The sequence below is a fragment of the Heteronotia binoei genome, chromosome 9, assembly GCF_032191835.1.
Source record: "Heteronotia binoei isolate CCM8104 ecotype False Entrance Well chromosome 9, APGP_CSIRO_Hbin_v1, whole genome shotgun sequence".
Taxonomy (NCBI): domain Eukaryota; kingdom Metazoa; phylum Chordata; class Lepidosauria; order Squamata; family Gekkonidae; genus Heteronotia; species Heteronotia binoei.
Window position 1 is genome coordinate 106,247,135 of NC_083231.1, and position 27,579 is coordinate 106,274,713.

The 27,579-nt window shown below is 45.0% G+C and overlaps 1 protein-coding gene across 1 annotated transcript in view; it reads right to left on the reverse strand.

The window, feature by feature from the left end:
• BMP3 (bone morphogenetic protein 3) overlaps positions 1–27,579 on the reverse strand; it is a 47,149-nt gene that overhangs the window by 5,472 nt on the left and 14,098 nt on the right. The window contains exon 2 of the mRNA XM_060247140.1: positions 15,588–16,498. Coding sequence (XP_060103123.1) covers positions 15,588–16,498 — 911 coding nt within the window. The remainder of the gene's footprint in view (positions 1–15,587; positions 16,499–27,579) is intronic.

Consider the following 27,579-nt stretch of genomic DNA (forward strand, 5'->3'; position numbering starts at 1 on the left):
GCTCGGGAGCCACATGTGGCTCTTTCACACATATTGTGTGGCTCTCCAAGCCCCCAACACCCTGTCAGCTGGCTCCGAGAAGGAATTTCTCTCTTTAAACCAGTTCTCCAAGCCAAGCCAATTTAAATTGCATCTCAAATTATAATTCAGAAATCTGTGGAGCTCGGCTATCAGAACTGTGGGGAGCATTCGGCAAGAAAGGATTTGATCCTCAGTATAACAGGACTTAAGGGAATGTTCACCTCTAAGCCCCTGGAAACACTTTAATTTTTTTGTTTTTATCAGAAGACTGCTTTTGTTTGCTATCATCCATCACCCGCCTGCTCTGCCTTTCTGCTAAAAAAAGAAACAGCAAACACAGTTCAGCAATCTAAAACTAGGAAAACAAAGTTATCCAACTGCAAACAGAGCCAGTTTGGTGTAGTGGTTAAGTGTGCGGAGAACCGGGTTTGATTCCCCACTCCTCCACTTGCACCTGCTAGCATGGCCTTGGGTCAGCCACAGCTCTGGCAGAGGTTGTCCTTGAAAGGGCAGCTGCTGTGAGAGCCATCTCAGCCCCACCCACCTCACAGGGTGTTTGCTGTGCGGGAGGAAGGTAAAGGAGACTATGAGCCACTGTGAGACTCTTTGGAATGGAGGGCGGGATATAAATCTAATATCTTCTTCAAACAATTCAGCATTAAAAAGACAAAGCAAAACTGGTTTTTTTAAAGGCTATCACAATTAGATACTAAGCTGAGGGGTTCACAAGTATAATATAGTGGGTTCAATGCAAGGAGGAGACACGGTTGCAGTGATCCTAGCTCTCTTTATTAGTTACAGCAGTGCACCATGAAATGTGGCACACACCCTCCAAGGACTGGACAGTGCCAAAGAGGAGGAATTGATACCAGAGTGCTGCCTTAAAAGGCAAGGGGGCCCCTCTCAAGCTAGTCTGTGTGCCCAGAAAGGCCCCATGATGGAGACCAGGAAAACTCCACATTGGAAGGCTGGGATGCATAGCCAAGGCATGCCTCTGAGTGACCTTCTTCCCCAAACACACCTTCTCTAGATGGAAAATACTGGGATGTGCCAGTGTGAATGGATAATCCCATCACTGTCTCTCTCCTCTCATGACCCATCTATACCCCATCTCTGTCAATATACTATTACATTATCCCACTGTAGTGTCATTTCAGTCTTTCTTGGGAATGTCGAAAACCAAATTGTCACCTAGCTGCCCTTCTTGAGTGGGCATATAGAATTGATTTGTTTAATAATGATGATGGTCAGTCTCCTTCAGATTTTAAAATAATAAAAAAAAGCTTTCAGAAGACTGAAAGGGGGGAATGAAGAGGGACCCATGAATAATTAATGAATAACCCTATAATAATAATAAATGAAAATATGGTTTTTGTGCCTTCAGAAGAGACTGTCTGATGCAACATTTAGAGTGACTGTTGGAGGCCACACCAGCCCAAAATGGGTGTGAATTCAAAGGTTGTGGAGCAGATAAGAGAGGCCCCTCTGAGGAAGCTCCTTGTTAAAACTGATAAATGCATGAAGGCAGAGGGACTGTGGAAAACTACTAGAAAATACAGGAAGGTGGGACATTTGAATAGATAAGGCTGGTGGGCTTGCCTGCTTGTTTGGAGATGTGAATAAAAACGGTCTGAAGGCTGAAGATTTGAATTTAGTCATTTTGGGGCATAAGCCGACTAAATTCTGCTTTGATGTCAAAGTAAAATACCTCGTTTCAAACCAAGCAATGTGTGGACTTCGTTATTTACCTGCTACAACACAACAACAAGGAATTGAACAGGGAAGAGAAACAATTTGGAAGCTCCCCACACAAGGTTCTTAGGACTGCACTTTGATGACTTCAGATTTACACCCCGCCCTTCTCTCTGAATCAGAGACTCAGAGTGGCTTACAATCTCCTATATCTTCTCTCCCCACAACAGACACCCTGTGAGGTAAGCGGGGCTGAGAGGGCTTTCACAGCAGCTGTCCTTTCAAGGACAACTCCTGCCAGAGCTATGGCTGACCCAAGGCCATTCCAGCAGGTGCAAGTGGAGGAGTGGGGAATCAAACCCGGTTCTCCCATATAAGAGTCTGCACACTTAACCACCACACCAAACTGCCTCTCTTTATATACAGTCTCTGAGATATAAACTGGCTAATTTCTCCTGCCTTCCTCCTCCTTTTTTTTCATTAAGTGACTCTCATTTTCAACATTTTTTGCCTCCTAGAACGTATTTAGGTGTCTCTAAGCCAGGGATGTCAAACATGCAGCCCGAGGGCCGGATCAGGCCCTCGTAGGGCTCCTATCAGGCCCACAAGCAACTCACTGTCATCTGCCTCCTTCTCCCTCTCTTGCTCAATCACACAGAAGCTACAGAGCAAAGCCTCTATTTTCTCCATTGGCTGACCAGCGCATGAAGCAACTTATGTACAAAAGCTCGCAATGCCCAGCCATTTCATGTTTTCCCCTGGGTCTTAGGTTCAAAGCATTGACCATGATATTTCTGTAATGAATGTCAATAAATCAAAGGTAGGTTTGCAACTTACAGATGTACACCTGAACAGCATATTCAAGATAGCGACAGCACAGACATTGTCTCCAGATTTTGATGTAATAATTCAGAGCAAGAGGTGTCAGCTATCAGAAACTGTTACAATATTGCAGGAGTGCTAATCTTTTAAGTTTTTTTTAAATCTGTAATTGTATTTGTCTGTGTTCTTTATAAAGTTTATATCTCCGCTACCTGGCATTACATTTTATTACATGTGTGGCCTGGCCCAACAAGGTCTCATTTATGTCAAATCCAGCCCTCATAACAAATGAGTTCAACACGTCTGCTCTAAGCCTTCCCCTGGTCTTTTGGTTCCATTTCAGAGTCATTTTTCTGCTCACCAGGAGAGCCCCCCAAGTTACTTTCCCTTCTTTGTGGATCTCCTGCATTTGCAGCTCTCATGATTGGGACATGCCATTCAATTTGCTATTTGACATAGTAAGGACAATTGAAAGTGCACATAAGCAGAGCAAATTCACTGTCATAGGCAAATTATAATGCAAATATAGGCCAGGCAATTTTAACTGGGGCAGATGCTCCGTAGCTGGGACATCCATACAGAGACAAGGCCATCTCCCTGGAAGCCACTGGCCTTAGTACTGAAGGGAAGGGCAGGAGGCAGCCTCTGACCCAGCTCTTCGCTGACAACAAGACAGGTTCATACAGGAATACTTCCCTTAATGTACTCTCTAATTGTTTGAATGGATTCGCTTTTTGGAATTTTCTGTTGGCTGTTCTTAACATGTTTTATCAAACCATAACCTTGTTACTAGTTTCCGGGGCTTTTTGTTGTTGTTGCAGAAAAAGCCCAGCAGGAACTTATTTGCATATTAGACCACACCCCCTGATGCCAAGCCAGCCGGGACTGTGTTCCTCTGCATTCCTGCTCAAAAAGCCCCTGCCAGTTTCAGAAGATAGCCACATTGGTCTTCAGTAGAACAAATAGATTAGAGTCCAATAAGAACCACATCATCATCACCACCACCACCATCATTGTCGTTGTTGCTGCCACCACCACCATCATCCACATTTCTATACCACCCACAGCCAAAGCTCTCTGAGAGGTTTACAACAATATAAGAACATAAGAGAAGCCATGTTGGAACAGGCCAATGGCCCATCAAGTCCAATACTCTGTGTCACACAGTGGCCAAAAAACCCAAGTGCCATCAAGAGATCCACCAGTGGGGCTAGAAGCCCTTCCACTGTGCCCCCACAGCACAAGAATACAGAGCATCACTGCCCCAGACAGAGAGTCCCAATGATAAGCTGTGGCTAATAGCCACTGATGGACCTCTGCTCCATATGCTTATCCATTCCCCTCTTGAAGCTATCTATGCTTGTAGCCGCCACCACCTTGTGTGGTAGTGAATTCCACATATTAATCATCCTTTGGGTGAAGAAGTACTTTCTTTTATCCGTTCTAACCCGACTGCTCAGCAATTTCATTGAATGTCCATGAGTTCGTGTATTGTGAGAAAGGGAGAAAAGTACTTCTTTCTCTACTTTCTCTATCCCATGCATAATCCTGTAAACCTCTATCGTGTCACCCCGCAGTTGACATTTCTCCAAGCTAAAGAGCCCCAAGCGTACTGACCTTTCTTCATAGGGAAAGTGTTCCAACCCTTTAATCATTCTAGTTGCCCTTTTCTGCACTTTTTCCAATGATAAAAACAATAAAATACAATGTATAAAAACATTAAGAATTAAAGATTACATTATATACATAAAATTATTAGAAAATAAAACCAGTAAAAAAAGTTAACGGGGCACTTGATTAATCGTGCCAAGCCCCTGAGTATTCATGGAGATCTTTAAAGACCTCTGTAAAGAGGACTATCTTAATCTGGTGTTGGAAATATGGTAGATTTTGTGGCAATTGGGCCACAGTAGGGAGGCTGTTTCAGTGATGGTGGGCTGCCACCAAAAAGGTCCTTCACCTAGATGCCACCCTCCAAGCCTCTCCAGGAGTTGGCACCCAGGGGAAGGCCCCAGAGGTTGCGTTAGCTTCGGAGAGGCAAAGCCTCCTCCATCAAATATTACGGTCTCTCTTGAAATCTCATCCCCTGCAAATATTGTTGGTCTCACTGATGTCACAGAGATTGGGTCACTAGTACATGACCTCAGAACCCTCACAAGTCTTGTGTGCAGGGAGGACTAGGGGATCAGACCACCAGTGGCCAAGCTTCAGTTACTTGGTCTCTAGTCCACTTGGCTACTCCCAGCCCATGTGAGTGAAAAGAACTGGGCTCTAGTGAAAAGAACTGGTCTTTATTTGTTAACTTTGTTAGCAATATCAGTTAATCTTTACTGAAATTTACGGCCACTTTTACTGAGCAGACTTCATCACCTTGGTTGCTTGTCTATTTGTAACTGCTAATCCAGTTCTCATCGGTTACACAGGGAATTTACACTAGAAATACTCAAGATGAGATTCACAGTAGGGTTGCCAATTCCCAGTTGGGGGCAGGGGATCCCCTGGTTTGGAGGCCCTCCCCCTGCTTCCAAGTTATCAGAAAGCGGTAGAGGTGAATGTCTCCTGGGCAGTCCATTAGACCAGTCCTCTTAGGGTATAATGGAGAATTGATTTGTGGGCATCTGGGGCTTTGAGGAGGGCTGTTTTTTGAGACAGAGGCACCAAATATTCAGCATAGTATCTAGTGCCTCTCCTCAAAATACCCCCCAAGTTCTGAAACAATTGCCCCCAATCTCCATTTTTCCAAGGGAAGGAAGGCATTTAAAAGGAATGCAATCCCTTTAAAAGTGATGGCGAGAACTCCCTTCAGAGTTCAATCATGTTTGCCACAACCTACCTACCTTCCTTCCTTCCAGCATCTGACATTAATGTCTTGAAGCTCTCAAATATCTGGCATTTATTCTATGTGGCTCTTATGTTAAGCAAGTTTGACCACTCCTCCCCTTGGTTCAAGATCAGCATTGTCTACTTGGACTGGCAGTGGCTCTCCCACGTTTCAGACTGAGGTCTTTCCCACCACCCACCACCTGGCCTTTTCAACCAGAGATGCCGGGGATTGAACCAGGGACCTTCTGCATGCCAAGCAGATGCTCTGCAACTGATCTGAACCACAGCCCCTCCCATGAGCAATGTAACGAGCTGGCACTCGCTAAGTCCGCAATAGATTGCAGGCTCTTGTGCTGGAGAAACGAAGGAGAGGGCGAACCCTGAAATATGAGTTGGAGCAGCTGCTAGGAATTCATTGTCAACAGGTTGTCTGGGTCAGCCGTCTTGTGATGTGGATTCTCACCAAGGGAGTCCGGCTCTCTTAGTCACAGGCCCAGAAAGCAGCTTTCTGGCATGGCCTGATGGATACCATATCTATTTGCAAAATAGATTTTCTCGAACATCTGGAATTTTCTCGAACATCTGGAAGGCTCACAAAGCCTGATCTCGAAAGCCAGCAAATCTCTCCAAAGTTGTTCCCCCACCCCCCACTTTACAGCTGTTTCTTCTTTTCCATTTGTTAGACTTCAAATGTTTTGTGCCTTGTAGGATTAGCGCTAGAGTTCCAGCTTCAGCACGGAGCAGACCTGAATAGGCTAATAGTCTGCTAAAAAAAAAAAGTTTAAAAAATCTCCCCCAAATTGATAAACTGGATTCTTTGTTCTGTTATTAGCTTCCCTCCCTTCTGCGAGCAGCAAAAAGCTCCAGGGGAAATGCTACAGGCATTTAGTTTGAGAAGCAGACCCCCTAAAAACAGGACCCATATCTCTGGAGGAGCCACACAAGAAACCCCCTCCCACAAAGTCATAGGGTTGCCAATCCCCTCCTTCCACTTCAAGGTTATCAGAAAGTGAGGAGGGGGGAGGAAATGTCCACTGGGCACTCCATTATACCCTATGGAGACCAGTTCCCATAGGGTATAATGGTGAATCAATCCATGGGTATCTGGGGCTTGGTGGGGGGCTGTTTTTTGAGGTAGAGGCACCAGATTTTCAGCATTGCATCTGGTGCATCTTCTCAAAACACCCCCCAAGTTTTGAAAAGATTGGACTAGGGAGTCCAATTCTATGAGCCACCAAAAAAGGTGCTTCCATCCTCCATTATTTCCAGTGAAGGGAAGGCATTTAAAAGAAACATGGTGATCCCTTTAAATGTGATGATCAGAACTCCCTTCAGAGTTCAATGGTACTGGTCACGACCTTGCTCCTGGCTCCACTCCCCAAAGTCCCAAGGTATTTTCTGAGTCAGACCTGGCAACCCTACGAAGTCACTCCCACCCCACTATCAGCTTGTCCCATCTGAAACCTCTCAGCCCTCTCTGCCTTGATCAAGTCAAGCGCCATACTGCTGTCACTCAGCCCCACCTTCCCCTCTCCACTGCAGGGCGGGATCACCTTCACCAAACTCTGGTGTATCATTCCCAACCCTTCTGAAATTGTTAGCCGGCAGGAGACCAGGTCCAGCTGGATAGCTTCCACTGCCTAGAATCATCTACCAATCAAGATTCTATTAACAAGGATATCTGAACACATGAAGCGGCCTTATATGCCTTTATATATTTACTTAGGGTCCATGCAACATCACGATGTCCAGATAAAACCTGGAAGCAACAAAGGGTAGCTCTAGGAATCATCAGAAACTTTATGGCAAAACCACAGAGCTTCTGGTGACTTCTCAAGTTGCTCTGTACTCAGAAGTGACATAGCAGGGTGCCGGCAGGGGGTAGGAATGGGGGCTTATGGGTAGCAAGATGAAGCCTAAGTCAGCGTAACAAGTGAAGTGGCAATATAACATCTGGTGTGCACCGGAAGGGATGTCATTGTATTTGTGGTAATGTTGGATGCTCCAGTCTTTAGGGGGAAAACCCTCTGCGCTAGAAGCTGTCTTTACCACAGAGTTTTTGCACAAATACCAGACAGTGCAAGCCAGAAATGAGGTTGCCATGTCACTGGCCTAGGTATTTGCTGCTGGTAAATCCCCCTGTCAAGGGCTGCCAGACCCCATGGGAGACGGGGGAACCCCCTTCCTGAGGCCCATGAACCTATTGCTGATCAGGTGGCCGGTGGGGAAGGGTTTACGGGCAGCAAAAGCAGGCCAAAAGCAGTGTCATCACAGCAACCTCGCTTCTGTCGTACACCAGAAGTGATGTCGCATTGCCAGTGATGCAGGGACACTCTTGTATTTCGGCAACATTCTATGATAAATACGAATGCTATCATAAAGTTATTGCCCAAATACTAGAACAACCCCACGTCGCTAGAACACCAGAAGTGATGTCACTTAGTGTTACCAGCGCCACCAGCAAGGGTGGAATTCCAGTAGGAGCTCCTTTGCATATGAGACTACACCCCCATGATGTAGCCAATTCTCCGGGAGCTTACAAGGCTCTTTTTTGTAAGCTCTTGGAGGGTTGGCTACATCAGGGGTATGTGGCCTAATATGCAAAGGAGCTCCTGCTAGAATTCCACCCCTGACCACCGGCATAATTTTGTGCCCATCCATGCCATACTGGTTGCCTGGGGGTACCTGGCAAACCTCCCCTTTCCTGCCAGCTGATCAGTGACACTGGCAGGGGGCGGGGCATCTCCTGCCCCATAGCAGGGGTCGGCAACCTTGTGCCATACCAATGTTCGTGACATCGCTGGTTCCTCCCCCTTCTGGCTGCAACACCTGGCAAGCCTAGTAAAACCCTTTTTTGTTTCAGAAAGTTTTGGGGACTGCGATGTTGTGCTGCTGCTTTAATCTGCTCTGCGTTGTGGTTTTACGTAAATAATCCTGTTTTTGTATTGTAAGCAGCCCTCGGAGGCCTTAAGCAAGATCAAATGGCAGGATAAAAATAAGGATAGAGATATTTTTAAAAGCCTGAAAAGCTCTTTGCTGTCGGGAGGCCACGAGACATTGCAGCTTCACAAAAGAAGCAGTTCCTTTACCCGGAACGTAACTCACGGTTAATGATTTGCATTGTTGTGTGTGTGTTTTAACTGTTCGGCTCTTCTATCTAATAGAAGCACACAGAAAATTAGCCAGCAAAGCTTTCCCTGGCATGGCGGAAGAACCTTTCACTTGCCTATATTTCTATGTAGCATGGGGACCGCACACCTTTTAAAAGCTTTCCCTCAACTGGAAATAATGAAGAATGGGGCACCTTCTTCTGGAGCTCATAGAACTGGACCTTCTGGTCCAATCCTTTTGAAACTTGGAGGGTGTTTTGAAGAGAGGCCTTGGATGCTATGCTGCACATTTGGTGCTTCTATTTCAAAAAACAGCTCCCCTAGAACCCCAGTTACTCATTGATCAATTCTCCATTATACCCTATGGGGTATAGGGTATTTCTCTCCCCCTCACCACTTTCTGATAACTCTGAAGCGGTGGGGGGAGGGCCTCCAAACTGGGGCATCCCCTGCCCCTACCTGGGGACTGGCAACCTTAAGAGGGCAGAAATCTGATCAGGATCAGAGATCAGTTCAGGATGAAGTCAGGAGAAAATGGCTGCTTGGGAGGGTGAACTCTATGGCATCGTACCCTACAGAAATCCCTCCCCAAGTTCCACCCCCAAATCTCCAGAAATTTCGCAACCTGAAGTTGGCAACTTTGGAAATGACTAACGTAGGCAAGGGCAAGGGGTTTTTTTTTGGGGGGGGGCTTAGTGAGCAATTTTTGTGCATTCCTGTGCATCGAGGATCCAAGCTGATGGATTGGTTTCAAAATATCATATTTTATACATAACAAATGTTTATGCACACGCATAAGCATATATTATTGTTCCTTGGCTGCAGTGAACCTCCAGAGGTTACCTCCTGAATCAAATTTCAAATCCTTGCAAATCTACTAGGTGGGAATTTGGAAGTGCTGACACAGCCTTAACCCAGAATGGTGCTTCAATGACGGTTATAATGTTCAGCCGTTAAGAGTTGGAATGGTTTTCTTTTTGCGATTCTAGCAGAGCTGTACTCATCAAAGTCTCCTGAAGGCTTCGGGCTTTGAAGGCTGTAATTCTGTTTAGAATTGCACAGAATGTCAGAAGCCGCAATCCTCTAGCTTTTTAAAAAGTTAAGTCTCTAGTGCCTTTCTTGGGTTGCCAGAAGGGCTTTCTTTTGTAGCAGGAACTCCTTTGCATATTAGGCCACATACTCCTGATGTAGCCAATCCTCCTGGAGCTTACAGTAGGCCCTGTACGAAGAGCTCTGTAAGCCCTTGGAGGATCAGCTACATCAGAGGGGTGTGGCCTAATATGCAGAGGAGTTCCTGCTACCAAAAAAGCCCTGGTTGCCGGGCCTGTGCTTGTCAATCTTGAGAAGAAGAAGAAGACAACATTGGATTTATATTCTGCCCTCTACTCAAGAGTCTCAGAGCGGCTCACAATCTCCTTTATCTTCCTCCCCCACAACAGCCACCCTGTGAGGTGGGTGGGGCTGGAGAGGGCTCTCACAGCAGCTGCCCTTTCAAGGACAACCTCTGCCAGAGCTATGGCTGACCCAAGGCCATGCCTGCAGGTGCAAGTGGAGGAGTGGGGAATCAAACCCGGTTCTCCCAGATATGAGTCCGCAAACTTAACCACTACACCAGACTGGCTGTTTGGGGGTGGGGCATGGCAAGGGAGCATCATGTGCTGCAGTGACATCACTTCTGGATGAAGCGATGTCACTGCAACACACAATATGGTAAAGACTCTAGAGAGGGGACTGCTGCCAATAAATGCAATAGTCAAAAATACATAAACCAAACCACCAAGTTCCAAGGAATATGTAAACAATATTCAACACTCAAGAGTGTTAAGAATATAAATTCTCCAAACGTGCATAAAGTAGATTCTCAACAGGCATGTTCTGTGGCAACACGCTATAATTTTTGGCAAAACTAAGGTTTTGGCTAGAATGCTAGAGCATTGCTGCGTGACGTGCCTGGACGTCCGGGGCCTTTTCTGAGCAGAAAAGCACAGGAATGTAGTTCCGGCTGGCTTGGTGTCAAGGGGTGTGGCCTAATATGTAAAGGAGTTCCTGCTGGGCTTTTTCTACACAAACAGCCCTGATTACATTACTTCTGTGCCAATGACATCAACATGGGAGGGGGCTGTTTGGCGGCGGGGTTTCCCCTGCCAGCCTTCTGGCTGGCAGTGAATTGAAGCCCCCGAAATCGGGGAAACCCCTACCCCCGACTGGGGGACTGGCAACCCTGTTTGAGTCAAAGAACCTGTTACACATATTGTTATAACTAGGGCTTTTTTGTATCCAGGAACTCCTTTGCATATTAGGCCACACACCCCTAATGTAGCCAGTCCTCCAAGAGCTTACAGTAGGCCCTGTAACAGGAATGCAGTTCTGACTGGCTTGGTGTCAGGTGGTGTGGCCTAATAGGCTAATGAATTCCTGCTGGGCTTTTTCTACAAAAAGTCCTATGTGAAACAATGGTGACATCAGGGGGTGTGGCCTAATATGCAAATGAGTTCCTGCTGGGCTTTTTCCTACAGGCCCCCGGTTAACACTCCCCGCCCCTCCGTGTGCAGTGTGAAAACTTTATAATTCCTGATGGGCAAGAAACTAGTGTTGGATACTGGGTCCAGTACAGGAGCCTGAGAGCTTCCAGGGGCTTGTTCCATATTTATAAATCACGATTTGAGAGCCAGTTTGGTGTAGTGGTTAAGTGAACAGACTTTTATCTGGAAGAAATGGGTCTGAATCCCCACTTCTCCACATGCACCTGCTGAGGTGACCTTGAGTCAATCACTGTTTTCTCAGCACTTTTCTCTCAGGAGTAGTTGCTGTCAGAGCTCTCTCAGCCCCACCTACCTCACAGGCCATGTTCCCTCTAAGCTGAGTTAGTGTGAGCTAGCTCATGGTTTTTTAACCTCTAGCTCACACATTGTCAGGAAAAATGGCCCCATAGCAAACTAATTTATGCATTAGCTTGTAATTTTAATGCTAGTAGTTCACAAAGTTGAATTTTTGCTCACAAGACTCCACAGCTTAGAGGGAATATTGCTCACAGGGTGTCCGTTGTGGAGAGGGGAAGGGAAAAGAGATTGCAAGGTGCTCTGAGACTCCTTTGGGTAGTGAAGGGTGGGGTATAAATCCAATCTCTTATTATTTTCTTCTTCTTACTGTCTTATTTTTGAACTCAGCTGCTATAGCTTCTTTCTGATCCAACCCTTGTCTTAGTACAGTTTTGGGAAATTGCACCTTGCAACTGTTGGCTTATATTAAAAGAGCGGTTTCTGATGTGATAAACCCAGGATCATCTGCAGTTTTATTCCTCAAAGTTAATTAATGTAACAACGTGCTTCAAAAATGCTGCCCCGCCTGAACTCTGGCCCCTTGGGTGCTTGCAAACGGCAAGGAGAGAATTAAGAACTTAATAGACACCCCAAAGCCGAGACCTTTCACTTTGGACAAGCATGGTGTGTTTGCAGACGAGCTTGTGGAATGAGTCACACCTTGTGTTACAAGAGAAGGTGATGTTGCCGATTATTAATTTTAGGATTAGCTGAACTTTGGCACGTCAAGGTGGAACGGTGGTTTTAATAGCGTTGCTGAACACAAACAAATGGGTTTGCTTTCTGCTCTTGCAAACTCTCTTGCTCTCAGTGGGCAAAATGATTAAGGTAGCCCAAAAAGCTTAGTATCGGAGGCAGCTGAACCAATACTTGTAAACCTCAGGCCTGATACAAATGATACTGTTTGCCACTGGGAATTTCTGTGTTTTCGTGTTACATATATATATTTAATTTGTAAGGGCTTCCGGGTTCTCCTGCCAGGCTGAGTTGTTAGCTTGCTGCTTCAGGAACCCACCTCAAAAATTCCATGATGATTTCGTGTCCTTTTTAGCCCATAACATTCCGAATATTTAGATTAGGCTCAATGTCATTAGGCTTTTTAGCATCTGCTGGCCACTTGGCTCTGATTCCAAACTATCTATAAGAACAGAGACTATATAGCCATCTATGTGTCTATGGTTCTCCTTAAAAGTACTAGCTTCAATAGAATGTCGACAACAGGGGTGGCCAAACTTGTTTAACATAAGACCCACATAGGATAAACATCAGGTGTTTGAGAGCCACAAGGAAGGAAGGAGGGAGGGAAGGAGGGAGGGAGGGAGGGGTGGAAAGAAAGCAACTTTAACTTTAAATGCATTCTCCAAACCACTGACTAGCTTGGTTTGAAGAAGTGATTTAAAGAGAGAAATGCCTTCTCCAAGCTAGCCGATGGGGCCATGGTGATTAGTTCTCCTGGAGAAAACAGCAGCTTTGGAGAGTGGCAATCTATGGCACTATACCTTGTTGAAGTCCTTCCTCTGCCCAAATGCCCCAAGGCTCCACCCCCAGGTCTCCAGGAATTTTCCAACCCAGAGTTGGCAATCCTAATCATGTCAGTCAGCAACCAAGAATTTGGTCAGTCCTATTGTTTAGAGACCAAGCATGAATCTGGGTAACTGTAGTGAGGGTTGGCCCTAGACTGTCTGGCATTCTAGGCAAGACCAACTTCTGCTCCGCCTCCCTGCATTGATAACGTTACTAGTCACATGCGGAACACCAGGGCTTTTTTGGTAGATAAAGCCCAGGAGAAACTCATTTGCATATTAGGCCATACCGCCTGGTGTCACCATTGCTTCGCACGGGGCTTTTTAGTAGAAAAGGCCCAGCAGGAACTCATTTGCATATTAGGCCACATCCCCTGGCACCACCATTGCCTCATGCAGGGCTTTTTAGCAGAAAAGGCCCAGCAGGAACTCATTTGCATATTAGGCCACACCCCCTGGTGCCAAGTTAGCTGGAACTGTGTTCCTGCTAAAAAAAAAAAGCCCTGTGGAGCACCCAATTTGCCACACCCAAAAGGCCAGTACCCTAGGCGATCGTCTAGTTTGCCTGGTGGCCAGGCCAACCCTAGCTGTAGTGAGCGGAAGAACTGGGAGAAGCGAGGGATGGAATTGGACACAGCAGTCACCAACAGAATCTGTAGTTAAGCCAGTACAGTATAGCCATTTTGGGGTGTGTGTGTGGGGGGGTGGTAGTTGGATTTCATTTTTTATGGTCACTGGTTTCAGTTTGCCTTGGTTTCACTGCTGTGTTGATCAATCGTTCTTTTTACTCAAAGTTGCAGTTATGCACTGTTTATACGCATCTTGTTAAAAAGTGACACTGAAAATGCATTAAGTTTAATGGGGGCACAAGGAAAGAGCAAGAATAGAGTCTTGCAGGTTCATTTTAACTGTTTTTTTAAAAAATGTTTAACTGGTTAAACGTTCCTTATGTTTGCTGCCTTGTGAACTTTGATTGGATGGAAAGGCAGCCTAATTTTTTTTTGTTTGTTTCTCAGAAGGGAGATGTGAAACAGGTAATTTGACACGAACCAGGAAACTTGTGTGAAATCTCATCCTCAGTGGCAAAGGACTGTGATGGAACACAAGTCCCGTTCCCATCCCATGAAATGCACAATGGGTGAGTGGAAGTTGTCTTCAGAAGTTCTCATGGACTTCGGGTTGCCAGCTCCCAGTTGGATGGTGCAGAATTGTTTTCTGTTGCCCCAGATGGTTGGACTGGAACCAATGAGTTGAAACTAAATCAACATTCCAGCTCAACATTAGGAAGAACTTCCTGACCGTTAGAGCGGCTCCTCAGTAGAACCGGCTTCCTCGGGAGGTGGTGGGCTCTCCTTCCTTGGAGGTTTTTAAACAGAGGCTAGATGGCCATCTGACAGCAAAGCTGATCCTGTGAACTTAGGGGGGCATATTTGTGAGTTTCCTGCGTTGTGCAGGGGATTGGACTAGATTACCCTGGAGGTACCTTCCAGCTCTATGATTCTATGAAAGCTTAATTCTGGGTATAAGCTTTTGTGTGCATGCACACTTCCTCAGATACACTGAAACAAGACTTCCCCGAACGTTGCCTTCTAAGTGCTGGCATTCAGAGGCTTACAGCCTTATGCCACGTGACTTCCTGTAGACCATCTACAGCACTTATTGCCAGGATAACAAGCTTCAGGTATGGGCTGCAGGTTTTATAAAGCATTAGATACGGTTGTATTTTTTAGAAATGGGCATGCAGGGGATATTAGGGATGATTAACGGGGCATCTATGAGTTCACACATTATTATTACCCAATAAGCAATTTATTGCATCTGTGGATTCCATACAAAAAGCCTCCTGTACTTCTCCCTCTAATGTTATTTTTATATCTTGGAGTAAACCACTTCTAACTTTCGTACTGAGTCATTTTTGCAAGAGCCCTTAAAGAACAGCCATTAAACAAATTACCTATTTATGGCATACTATCGTTTTAATAACAATCCAGCTGGATTTTACGGGTGCTTGTAAAAAAAAAAAAACAGCCACATGCAGTTTGTTAAAAGGGGTGAGAAAGTATTCCCCTGTATGGCAGAAAACATACATAAGAGCCCTGCTGGATCAGATCAACAGTCCATCTAGTCCAGCATCCTGCTTCACACAGTGGACAACCAGTTCCTCGGGAGGGCAAACAACAGGGTATAGAGGCCTTCATAAGAACATAAGAAGAGCCCTGCTGGATCAGATCAACGGTCCATCTAGTCCAGCATCCTGTCTCATAGTGGCCAACCAGTTCCTCTGGAGGGTAAACAACAGGATATAGAGGCCTTCATAAGAACTTAAGAAGAGCCATGCTGGATCAGATCAATGGTCCACCTAGTCCAGCATCTTGTCTCACACAGTGGCCAACCAGTACCTCTGGAGGGCCAAAAACAGCATAGAGGCTGAGGCCTTCCCCTGATGTTGCCTCATGGCTCTGGGATTCAGAGGTATACTATTTCTTAACACAGAGGTTCCCTTTAGTCACCAATGCCTACTTGTCACTGAGAGACCTATCCTCTAAAACAGGGGTGGCCAACGGTAGCTCTCCAGATGTTTTTCGTCTACAACTCCCATCAGCCCCAGCCATTGGCCATGCTGGCTGGGGCTGATGGGAGTTGTAGGCAAAAAACATCTGGAGAGCTACTGCTGGCCACCCCTGCTCCAAAAAACCTTTTAAAGCTGTTTATTTCTGTGTTAATGGATAGAATAAGAATAACAGATACTTTTTTCAAAAAAGAAAGAAACACTGTACCTTTGGAATAGGGAACTGGCATTCACCTGAGCAATAATATGCATCGAAAGATTTAGGAGAAATAATCCATTCACTCCAGCCAATATCGGCAAAATCCACTTTGAGGTAGCGGCGAGCGCAATGTCGTGGCTCATTCCACTGCTTCCTCCTGGCCTTTTTAAGGGTCTGCTCATCAAACTGGAGCGTCTGGCTCTTTTGATGATTGTTTTTCCTCTGCTTTTTCTTGCTCTTGGTCCTCTCGGCCAGCCGCGGCTGGAGTGTCTTGTAGTGTTTCCTCTCTTCCCATCCTTCATCCTCACTGTACTGATACTCAGCCCCTGGAAGCTCGTTGTTCTGCAAAGGCAGGAGGATGTTGGCAGAGCGCTTTTCTCGCCGTTCACCCTGGTCAGCGTTCGAATGGCTGTCAAATTTAGAGAACCCCCCAGGCAGGGGAGTCCAGTGCCCCTGCAAGCTGGAAACGACACTCTCTGGTTCCGAAATGGCAGAGTCGTTGGCGTAGACGAGGATGTAGGGTTCATAACTGGAGTGCATCCTCTTCCAAGAATGGCGGCCGATGGGGGCCATTTTGACTCCGATGACCAGTTCGTTATTCTGTTTGGCCTTACTCAAGACATGAGTGATGTTCTTCCACTGCCAAGAAAAGACATCCCGGTAAGCAGTTGAGATGTTGATGGAGTACTGCCCCAAGGTCCGAGTCTGATTTCCTGATGAAGGAAAACTCAACAAGGAGAGGTTGATCTGCACATCAGGTTTCCTGGGCCCATGCCGAGGACAGCTCTTGAGATGAGGGCAATTGGCACTACTGTTTTGGAGATCCCCAACGTAATAATGCAACAGAGCTGATAAGATGTTCTCGGATTTCGTGAGGGAGGTCAGGTTGAAAACATGCACTTCCTTGTTTCCAGGAATGCCTGTGAGGGGGAAAAAATTACATGAGGACACAGAAACAACTTATTTATAAAGGTAAACTAATGCAAAAAAGCTGTGTAATGTTTTAAGCAGAAGTTTACCGGTTGCATTTAACATGTTAAATCCATCAGTCAAGTAAAAATTTAGTTAAACCATTGGAATACAACCCTAATAGACAGAAACAAAAAAGAAACGGTGGTATTATTGTTATCAATTGCAAAAGCACTGCTTGCTAAAAAGTGGAAAGGCACAAAAATTCCTATGCTTCAAAGTTGGTATGACAATATTTGGGAGTATTTTATTTATTGTAAAATTGCATATAGCAGTTACCATTCAACATCGGTTATATTCTATGAAAAAAATACTGTTACACCTTGGTTTCCTATAATTACCTTTTTTAACTCAACAGGAAATCTGGCCGAACAGCGCATTGTACAACTCAATGCTTTATTTTTAAGAAGAAAAAATGTTACAAGCCAAGTAAGAGCTCAATATTTTGACATATACTGACTGTATGTTTGTAATTTTAATTTAGTGATTTTTGCTTGGTTTCTACATTGCTCTTTTCTTTCTGATGGAGTGTATGCAATGAAAACTCGATAATCTATATAACCCAACAAAGGTTTATATTATTGTAACTCAAGAAACTCTCAATAAAATTGTGAAAATATATATATATATATATATATATGATCAACTGACAAGGACAAGTTTTAATCTGAAGATCTGAAATGGAAGGAAACTGAGGGGGGGGGGTTGTTGATAGATTTTGTGGGGGGGCGGGTAGGATTATTTTGCCCTGTCCTGGAAGGCCTAAGCTACCCTGATCTTAGAAGCTAAGCAGGGTCAGCCCTGGTTGGGGAGGGACGGTGGCTCAGTGGTTAGAGTCTCTGCTTGGTAAGCAGAAGATCCCAGGTTCAATCCCTGGCATCTCCAAAAAAGGGTCCAGGCAAATAGGTGTGAAAAACCTCAGTTTGAGACCCTGGAGAGCCGCTGCCAGTCTGAGAAGACAATACTGACTTTGATGGACCAAGGGTCTGATTCAGTATAAGGCAGCTTCATATGTTCATATAGATGGGAGACCACCAAGGAAGTCCAGGGTTGTTATGCAGGGGCAAGGCAATAGCAAACTGTCTCTGGACGTCTCTTGCCTTGAATACCTTACAGGGTCACTATAAAGGCCTGGAACCTGACAGCACCTTCCACCACAAATTGTTATTTTAACGGGTTGGGTCCAACCAGCTTTTCTACTGGTAAAAAACAGGAGGGGGAGGGTTCCTTGTGACTACCAAAAATGCCTACAGTGAGGATCATAGCCAAAAGCCATGTGGGATGGGGACTATAGTAAAAAGGGGAAAGTGACTGAAACTGTTGGCTAGATTCAATCCATTGTAATAAGGAATGAAAAAGAAAACATTGGATCGGATCTTTTTGTTTGATAATCACTGGTAGTTTTGTTTATGATCAGGGCTTTTTTTGGAGCAGGAACTCCTTTGCATATTATGCCATACGCCCCTGATGTAGCCAATCCTCCAAGAGCTTACAACAGGTCCTGTAGTAAGAGCCCTTAAGCTTCTGGAGGATTCGCTACATCAGGGAGGTGTGGCCTAATATGCAAAAGAGTTCCTGCTACAAAAAAGCCCTGTTTATGATCTAATATACATAAGCTTCTACCGCTTGTCAGGTTGAATAATCTAAGTTCTCACACCTGGTTTGCTCAAAAAAAAAAAAAAGCACCTTTAATTAAGGATGATCTGTAGAGGTCATTTGAAATGTAGTGCTGGAGAAGAATTTGACAGGTACCGTGGACTGTCCAAAAGACAACGTGGGTTTTAGATCAAATCAAACCTGAACTCTACCTAGAAGCTAAAATAACCAAGCTGAGGCCATCATATTGTGGTCACATCATGAGAAGACTAGAGTCGCGGGGAAAGACAATGACACGAGAGAAATTTGAAGGCAGTAAGAAAAGCGGAAGACCCAGCCTGAGATGGATTGACTCGATCAAGGAAGCCATGGCCTTTGGTTTGCAAGACCTGAGCAAGGCTGTTAACAACAGGGCACTTTGGAGACCATTCATTCATAGGGTCCCCATACATTGGAAGCACACACATAAGCTTAATTCTAACAATTTATTCAACAGATTAAAAAACTGGAGGCTAGTAACCCTAAAGCAGACAAGGTGGCCAGTTTACAGCTGCATGTAAAACCATCTGCTATCATCAAGCATACGTTTAAAAGAGTAATGGAAGAGTGAGATAAACTTGTCTTTGGAAATATGAATTGTATAGGTGCACTCCTTAGGAATTTGGGACTGGCTGCAGCCGCCTGAGGAGAGTACCCTTGATGACAAACCCAAGTGTGCTGCTAGATAGCTTCTATCGGACAGGTAGGTATCTGTTGTGTTTTAAAATGGGATTTTTGACACCCCACTCCCTCCTTGGGCATGTCCGCTGTGACTGTATGTCTCAGGAAGGTGGCGACACCTACAGGAGGAAAGAGGAACTACATGGCAATTCAAATAATCATTGCTGCCTCTTATTTTGGCTAATTGGGACTTTCATCAGATGAGCATAGATATCCAGGCAGTCCGACTCCAATTGGAAAGCTCTAGGTCCTCGGCAGCTATCATGACACCCTTTCGGGCTAGTCCTGCAAATCTGCATTTGAGCGCCACAGTGAGCCAGCCACGATGTGGTGGGGTAATTGTATTGTCGGTCGGCTCCTTTGGGACAAAGGCATATAGATCGGCTTTCCAGGGTTGGAGATGGAAGTGAACACCAGGGCTCAGAACCTCCCAACAGGCAGTAGCACAGAGAACGAATCCTCATCTCTAAAGTAAAGCAAAATTAAAGCAATGTGTGTGGAATTGTTTTCTGTGGCCCCAGAAGGTAGGACCAGAACCAATGGGTTGAAATTAAAAGAGTTTCCGGCTCAACATTAGGAAGGACTTCCTGACAGTTAGAGAGAAACTGAGAAAAACTGCTGCCTGACCCCAAAGCGGTGAACATCATTTCCCTGGGAGTGTAAGGAGATCACACCTATGCACACTTAGAGTGACACAACGTCTGGGCATGCTGAGTTGCTCACTCCAACACTTTCCCCCTCGCATTAGTGTTGCATGACTGGCTTCACAACTGTTGCCCAATTTTACACTGGACATAAACCAGTCGTTTTTAGGAAATGGTCGTCCCCCCCCCCCCCCTCAATTCTGTTCCTAGCAAACCCATTAATTGACAGATGCTCCAGTTCAAAAGCCAAACACTATCCTATGTATTTCTTTTAGCTGTATTGAGTATTGACATACTCAAATAAGGATATTGGCTGTTTATCTCATTACGTATACTAAACGCATCTTCCACTATATTTTAATTAATTTTTCTTCTAATGGCAAACTATATGTATGTTACATGCTAAAAGGGAAATTAGTTAGATGGGAAAAACTTCTGAGAAGGAAATGCCCTCTCTTCGGCCCAGGCTTATACAATAACAGACATTAACAGACGTTCTCACATTTTGACATATTACTGTTTTATTACTTTCTCATGCTCATGCTACCCAGATCAAAGGTTTGCTCAATTTGTTAATTTTACTATTCTGTCACTGGATCTTAAATTTGTGCCGTTTTGCATTCTAAACCACTGCCTACCAGCTATATGTAGCTCTGCTCACTGTAGCTGATTCCTTGTCTGATGAAGTGTGCTTGGAGCACACGAAAGCCTACATTCTGAATAAAACTTTGTTGGTCTTAAAGGAGCACCTTGACTACTACTTTGTTCTACTGCTTCAGACCAACGCGGCTGCCCACTTCGATCTGTCTGCTGACAACACTGGAAGTGAGTTTGGATACTTTAAGTAACAACAAACCTTTGCCACCCTTTATCAATAGATGTCACTGTTTTCCTGCATTTCCATCTAGCAGCCTGACGCGAACCCTTAACAATCCGGTTATTACAATCCGCTGACGTGTATGCTCTGATGTACGTTGGTTTAGAAAAGGCAGAAAACATGCCCGTAGCTGTGGCGATTTTTGCATACAGCAGATTGCTAATTAACTTTAAAGCAGTTCAAATAGAAAACACGACCCTCAAGCCAAACCACCAAAGAGAGACCATTCTCGTAAAAGACGCTTAAATTGCTTTGCAAAAAAAAAAAAAAGAGAGAGAAGTTTTAATTTTGTAATTTCTACATTGGCTGGAATGCAAAACAGGCCTTTCAATCCTGCATTGACAACATTTACAACATTAGTATAACACAGACCCAAGTAACAATCTGTTTGGTGTAGTGGTTAAGTGTGCGAACTCTTATCTGGGAGAACCAGGTTTGATTCCCCATTCCTCCACTTGCAGCTGCTGGAATGACCTTGGGTCAGCCATAGCTATTGCAGGAGTTGTCCTTGAAAGGGCAGCTGCTGTGAGAGCTCTCTCAGCCCCACCCACCTCACAGGGTGCCTGTTGTGGGGGGAGATGATATAGGAGATTGTAAGCCACTCTGAGTCTCTGATTCAGAGAGAAGGGCAGAGTATAAATCTGCAGTCTTCTTCTTCATCATCATCTCAAGTGGACTTCTTTGAACATGTCCCAGGGTCAGGCTTCATTTTGGGCAGGAGCTCACAGCAGCGGAGCTCTGGAACCTCTATACTTTATTGTGTTCTTTCTTTCTTACTCCCCCCCTCGCAAATACTTGCGCCTGGGCTCCATCATTCACCCCCCCCCCATGAGAATTTTGCTGAACTCTAAGATCTGACAAACTTTCTACTATTTTCCCCCACAAAAATGGGAAAATAACCAAGACATAGAAAGCAGACAGATGGAAATCTTCATTATGCCCCTGTGGCCACAGGAAAAAGTCATTTCAAAAGTACAATATTGGCAAATGATCCAGCAAGAAATGTCAAAGATTTTGGGATACAAAGTGAGGAAGGCACCAGAAATCTTTTTGTTGGGATTACAAATAGAAAATTTTCCGAAGCAAGACAGAACATTACTTTCGTACATGCTTTCAGCTGCACGGACATTGTATGCACAGTTGTGGAAGCAAAATAAAATTCCAGAAAAATGGGACTGGGTTATGAAAACTATGCACTGGAGTGAAATGGACAAATTAACAAGAACACTAAAGGAACTTGATATGGAAAAATTTAATAATGAATGGCGAAAGTTTCACAACTATGTGGAAGAACATTGGAGAGTGAAAGGACACTTGGTGATATTTGATAATGGATAACTTGTTTATCAGCTATTTTTAATTTACTGAGATAAGAATGATAGTTAAAATGAGAGTATGAGAAAATATTTTCTTATTTCTTAAAATATTATAACAAGATAGATAATATGACTTAATTTAGTAATATATTGGCTCATTAATCAAATGAGGTAATAACCATAAAGAAGTATAAGTTCCTTTTTTCCCTTTTTAAACAGTTTTTTTAAAAAATGTTAAATTACCTTTATTGCTTTTATATTGTAAGTAACACTGGGGAAGTCTTGAAAGGGAGGAGGGGAGGTGGAAATGTGATGCAACATACTGACTTTTAGTTGAGAGAAGTAAATGAAATAGTGATATAATATGTTGTAGAATAATAAAAAAAAATGTTTTTACACTAAAAGTATGACTGGAATAAGGTTTTAGTGTGATCGTTATAATTCAAGAGGCATTTGAAGGTAGATGCTGAGCTGACATAATGGAGTCCACCTCCCGGTGATGTCAGGGGTGTGAGGCATATGCAAATGAGTTATGCCAATGAATTGTGCTGATGAACTCCAGCCCTTCTTTTTCTACAAAATGGCCCCTGCTTAGAGTAGTCAAATTCCCCCTTGACCACCAGCAGGGGATGGGGAGGTTAGGGCTACGCTAGATCCAGATTGGGAAATCCTGGAAATTTAGGGATGGAACCTAGGGAGGACAGAGGCCTTAGTGGGGTTCAGTGCCACACAGCGCACCCTCCAAAGCAGCCGTCTCCTGAACTCTGCAGTATGGATATGAGGTGTAATGCCAGAGAATCCTCAGGTCCCACCTGGAGGCTGGCAACCCTGCAAGTAACTCGATGGGATTTGCTTGCCATGGAAAGGTTTGTGACAGCATGGGAAAAAGGAGTGCCACTTGTGAAAATACAGCGGGGGTCATTGTGCAATGTACAGACCAGGGCTGACTCTGCTTAATTTCTGAGATCTGGTGAGATTTGGGTAGCCTGAGTCATCCCGGTCAGGGCTGATTTGATCCAGAATCCACTTACTTCTGGTTTTGGCTGCCTCCGTAGCCCTGCCTGCATAGCAAGATGGTTTTTTGCATACAGGGCTTTTCTTGTAGGGGGAAAAACAGCAGGAACTCATTTGCATATTAGGCCACATCCCATGACATCACCATTGTTCCACATAGGGCTTTTTTGTAGAAGACGCCCAGCAGGAACTCATTTGCATATTAGTCCACTCCCCGATGCCAGTCCAGCCGGAATCGCATTCCTGTGCTTTCCTGCTCAAAAAAAGACCTGCTTGCAAAGCTTTTAGGAGGGTGTCCCTTCCTTCTTTCCCCCACTCCCAGCCCCACCCCGCCAGCATTTTGTATATTTTCTCAGGGTTTGAGATGTCTTCATGTTGGCACAGGTTCTGACTTCACTCCACCGTTGGACCAGTGTGTCAACGCGATGATGGAATGATCGATGGATGTGGACGGGTGGTTTGCTGAGCGACCGCCTGCACCACACGCCTGAGTGCCATCCCCGCATGTGTTGGGCATATGGCTTGTGAACGCACCTGGCAGACACCCAACCTGATGCTAGGAAGCTACGGGCCCAGTTCTGGTTTTGTAGGGGAGGGGGGGGGAGAGATGTTACTAGCCAGAACCTGCATTAGCAAAAGAACATTTCTGAATGGGGGCATTATCAATCACAGGATCAGAAAAAACACCACCACAAGCAGGACACAGTCCCAAGTGTGAAGTTTAAGAGAGCAAGGGGATGAGGAAACACCAAAGGGTTAAGATCGTTTCAGGGGGGTGTCATTTTGGGCTGCAAATTTGAGTCCAGTAGCACCTTAGAAATCAACAGATTTTTTTTTGGGGGGGGGGATAAGCTTTTAGGAGTCCACGCCCCTTTGGCCAGATCCCAAGGTTAAGTGTTGTGTGGTGGTAGTGGGAAATCCCATAGAGTTTCAAGGCAAGAGACATTCAGAGGTGGTTTGCCATTATCTGACTCTGCATCATGACCCTGGACTTCCTTGGTGGTCTCCCAACAAGCAGGAGTGGAATTCTAGCAGGAGCTCCTTTGCATATTAGACCACACACCCCTGATGTAGCCAATCCTCCTGGAGCTTACAAAAAAGAGCCTTGTAAGCTCTTGGAGGACTAGCTACCTCAGAGGGGTGTGGCCTAATATGCAAAAGAGCTCCTGCTAGAATTCCACCCCTGCCAACAAGTACTAACCAGGGCTGACCCTGAGTAGCTTCCAAAGTCTGATGAGACCCTTCTTCCACAAATGGCTGCAGCCTCCCTGGTCCCGTCTTCATGTCAGTTTCGTTCTTATACAATTGAAACTCCAGTATGAACTGCAACTGCAATGTCCAGTAATGAATTCCACAGCTGAATGGGCCATCATAGATCCGACTCCAGACAGGATGTTCCAAGTAACCTAACATTGCCTTTTGAACATATGAACATATGAAGCTGCCTTATACTGAATCAGACCCTCGGTCCATCAAAGTCAGTATTGTCTTCTCAGACTGGCAGCGGCTCTCAAGCTGAGGTTTTTCACGCCTATTTGCCTGGACCCTTTTTTGGAGATGCCGGGGATTGAACCTGGGACCTTCTGCTTCCCAAGCAGATGCTCTACCACTGAGCCACCATCCCTCCCCTAGCCACCATCCCTCCCCTGATGCCTTCAGCATCAGATCCATTTAAAAAGGGACTCCATTCATACATGAAGCAAACAGTATTTTTTTTTTTAATTGATGTGTTCAAAATATTCACATCCTGCCCTTTCCTAGTTGGGCTGGCTTACAAAAATGACCATGGGCCACAGATACAACACAGCAGGGCTTTTTTTTTTTTAGCAGCTGGCTTGACATCAGGGGGTGTGGCCTAATATGCAAATAAGCTCCTGCTGGACTTTTTCTACCAAGAAAAACCCTGTGTGAAACAATGGTGATGTCAGGAAGTGTGGCCTAATATGCAAATGAGTACCTGCTGGTTTTTTCTCTACCAAGAAAAACCCTGTGTGAATCAATGGTGATGTCAGGGGGTGTGGCCTAATATGCAAATGAGTCCCTGCCGGGTTTTTTCTACCAAGAAAAACCCTGTGTGAAACAATGGTGATGTCAGGGGATGTGGCCTAATATGCAAATGAGTTCCTGCTGGGGGTTTTTTCTACAAATAAAGCCCTGCAACTCAGCATAGACCTAAACACAAAGTCCTGCAAAGGAAACAAACCAGATTAATTGCCTGCCAGCAAGGAACAATATATCCCCACCGAAAAACGAAAAGAAAGCCCGAAGAGAAAGCTCGGTGGAAAAGAGCCATCATCATTTGAGCGTAGCTGTCACCAGCCTATGCTCATTATTAGAAACCAGGAGACCTACAGAAAATGTAAAGGGGGTGAGGCAGTGGGAGGCCGGGACATGCAGGAAGTTATCACGAGGAGGGGGACTGGGGGAATTATCATAGAATCATAGAGCTGGAAGGTTCCACAGAAGCCACATTAAAAGCTCATTAAGGAAATATGGGTGTCCCGGGCAGAGTCAGGGTTACAAGTAGGGTAGGCAGTCCCCGGGTGGTTGCAGCAATAGGGGAGAGGGTCAGGCAGGCACACACCCCCTGACATCCTTGTACATAGAAACTAGCACGTCAGTGAAGATTCCTTGCTTCCTGGCGTGCTTGTTTTCTACATGCAGGGACATTTTTATATTGCATTTTATAGAACATCCAGCTGAGTGAGCTCCTACTTGCAGCATGGCTCCGAGCAGTGCCTCGAGAACCAGACCAGAGAGTGAGCAGGGTGGCCTTTGGAGCACTGACATAACCAGCTCCAACATCTATATTTGTGCTATACCTTCGCATTCCTATGCATCAATAGGCTGGAACCGGTCCACCGGCATGTGGTGTGTTTACCTTTATAGAGGATACACTGACATTTTTATGGACTGCCAAATCTCTCCCGTGGGTGAAAAAGGATGCAATAATGAGGGGCTGTTTAGTTATACAGTCATCATTAGCCCTACTTTAAATTAGATATTAAAGCCGCACGCCTGCTTGAGTGCAGTTAAGAATGCATCAGCCTTTCCATTTATAAAAACCTGCTTTCATGGCCACATAACTCCGTCTCCAATGGCCTCCTTTGAGCTGCACGCAACGTGCATTTAGAAGAAGGGTGAGCTCTGGAAACCCTTTCCCCTTCTCTCTTTGGCCCTCTTCTAGTCACTTTTTAAAATTATTATCATTCTCCTCTAAAGCTCTTTTTTTGTCCTCTCCCAAAAGCTCCAAGAGAAGCAGCACAGATTCAAGGCTGAACAGGGCTTTCTTTTTTGGTAGAAGAAGCCCAGCAGGAACTCATTTGAATATTAGGCCACACCTCTGATGGCACCATTGTTTCACACGGGATTTTTTGTGTAGAAAAAGCCCAGCAGGAGCTCATTTGCATATTGGACAACACCCCCTAACACCAAGTCAGCCGGAACTGTGTTCCTGTGTGTTCCTGCTCAAAAAAAGCCCTGAGGCTGAGTATGATTTTGTGCTTTTTGAAATGGGAGCTAATTTTTAAAAGTAAACCTACCTCACAAGGTTGTTGTGGGGATAAAGCCCCTTTTGGTTTGCTGAGTGACTTGGGGCCAGTCACATACTCGCGGCCTAACCTACCTCAGTGGGCTGTTGTGAAGACAAAGCCAACAGACACCCTGTGAAGTAGATGGGGCTGAGAGAGCTCTCCCAGAAGCTGCCCTTTCGAGGACAACTCCTGTGAAAGCTATGGCTGACCCAAGGCCATTCCAGCAGTGGAGGAGTGGGGGAATCAAACCCGGTTCTCCCAGATAAGAGTCCACACACTGAACCACTACACCAAACTAGCTCTCCTGCAAAGAAACTCTCTGCTCCTGCAATTCAACTTGAAGGTCTGCAAGGGGTTCTTCTAAGGGTGAGGGATAAAGTGCCATTCACCAGACAGATTCAGTTTCCTGTCAGATTGCAAAAAGAAGGGCAGATGTCCTTGGGCCCAGGAAGTCTGTTTTACCATTTTCTGATGGTTCTTGTTTTGGAAAAAGAACCACCGCAGCAGGGGGCTCCCTTCTGCTTTGTCTTCCTCGGTTGTGCTTTTCAATTTTTTAAGTGTTTGAGATTATGGTAATGGAGGTACTAATGGCCAATTAGCTGGGATTCTCTGGTCTTGCTTGCCTTCCCTCAGGGGAAAAGATTTATGTCGTCTGCAATAGTATTTTCAAACCATTTTGTTTTATGTGCCATGATTGCACGCAACAGTTTCACTGAGCAAAAAATGGCTTTTTAAATTTTTAAAATGAAGTTTACAGTGACAGTCAAGTATATCATTTTATCAAGGAGATGATGCAGATTACCTCATGATGGTGATGGCTGATGTCATTTTATTTCAACCTGGCTGCATTGCAGAAACGCATCTTTTGAAGCAAAAAAGTTCCTATTGCTTTTATTAAGGTGTCAGTCTCTCAGGAAGTGGTGGGCTCTCCTTCCTTGGAGGTTTTTAAGCAGAGGCTAGATGGCCATCAGACAGCAATGCTGATCCTGTGAATTTAGGCAGACCATGAGGAGGAGGGGGGAGGGTTATTTGTGATTTTCTTGCACTGTGCAGGGAGTTGGACTAATTGTGGCACGATTCCCACAAGGCTATTCATTCCCTCTAGAAGACCACTCATTTATCTACATGCAGCAGTATTTTGGTTTTAGGTGAACTGAAATGTCATGAAAACTGTACTTCGATAAGGCACCTGAAGATCTTCTCTTTGATATCCTTTGTGCCTTTACACAGAATTATCGTTCAGGGGGAAGAAGGACAGAGAATGATTATTAAGCCAGTTTAAGCCTACTGAAAAAAGCCCCGTGGCGCAAAGTGGTAAAGCTGCAATACTAC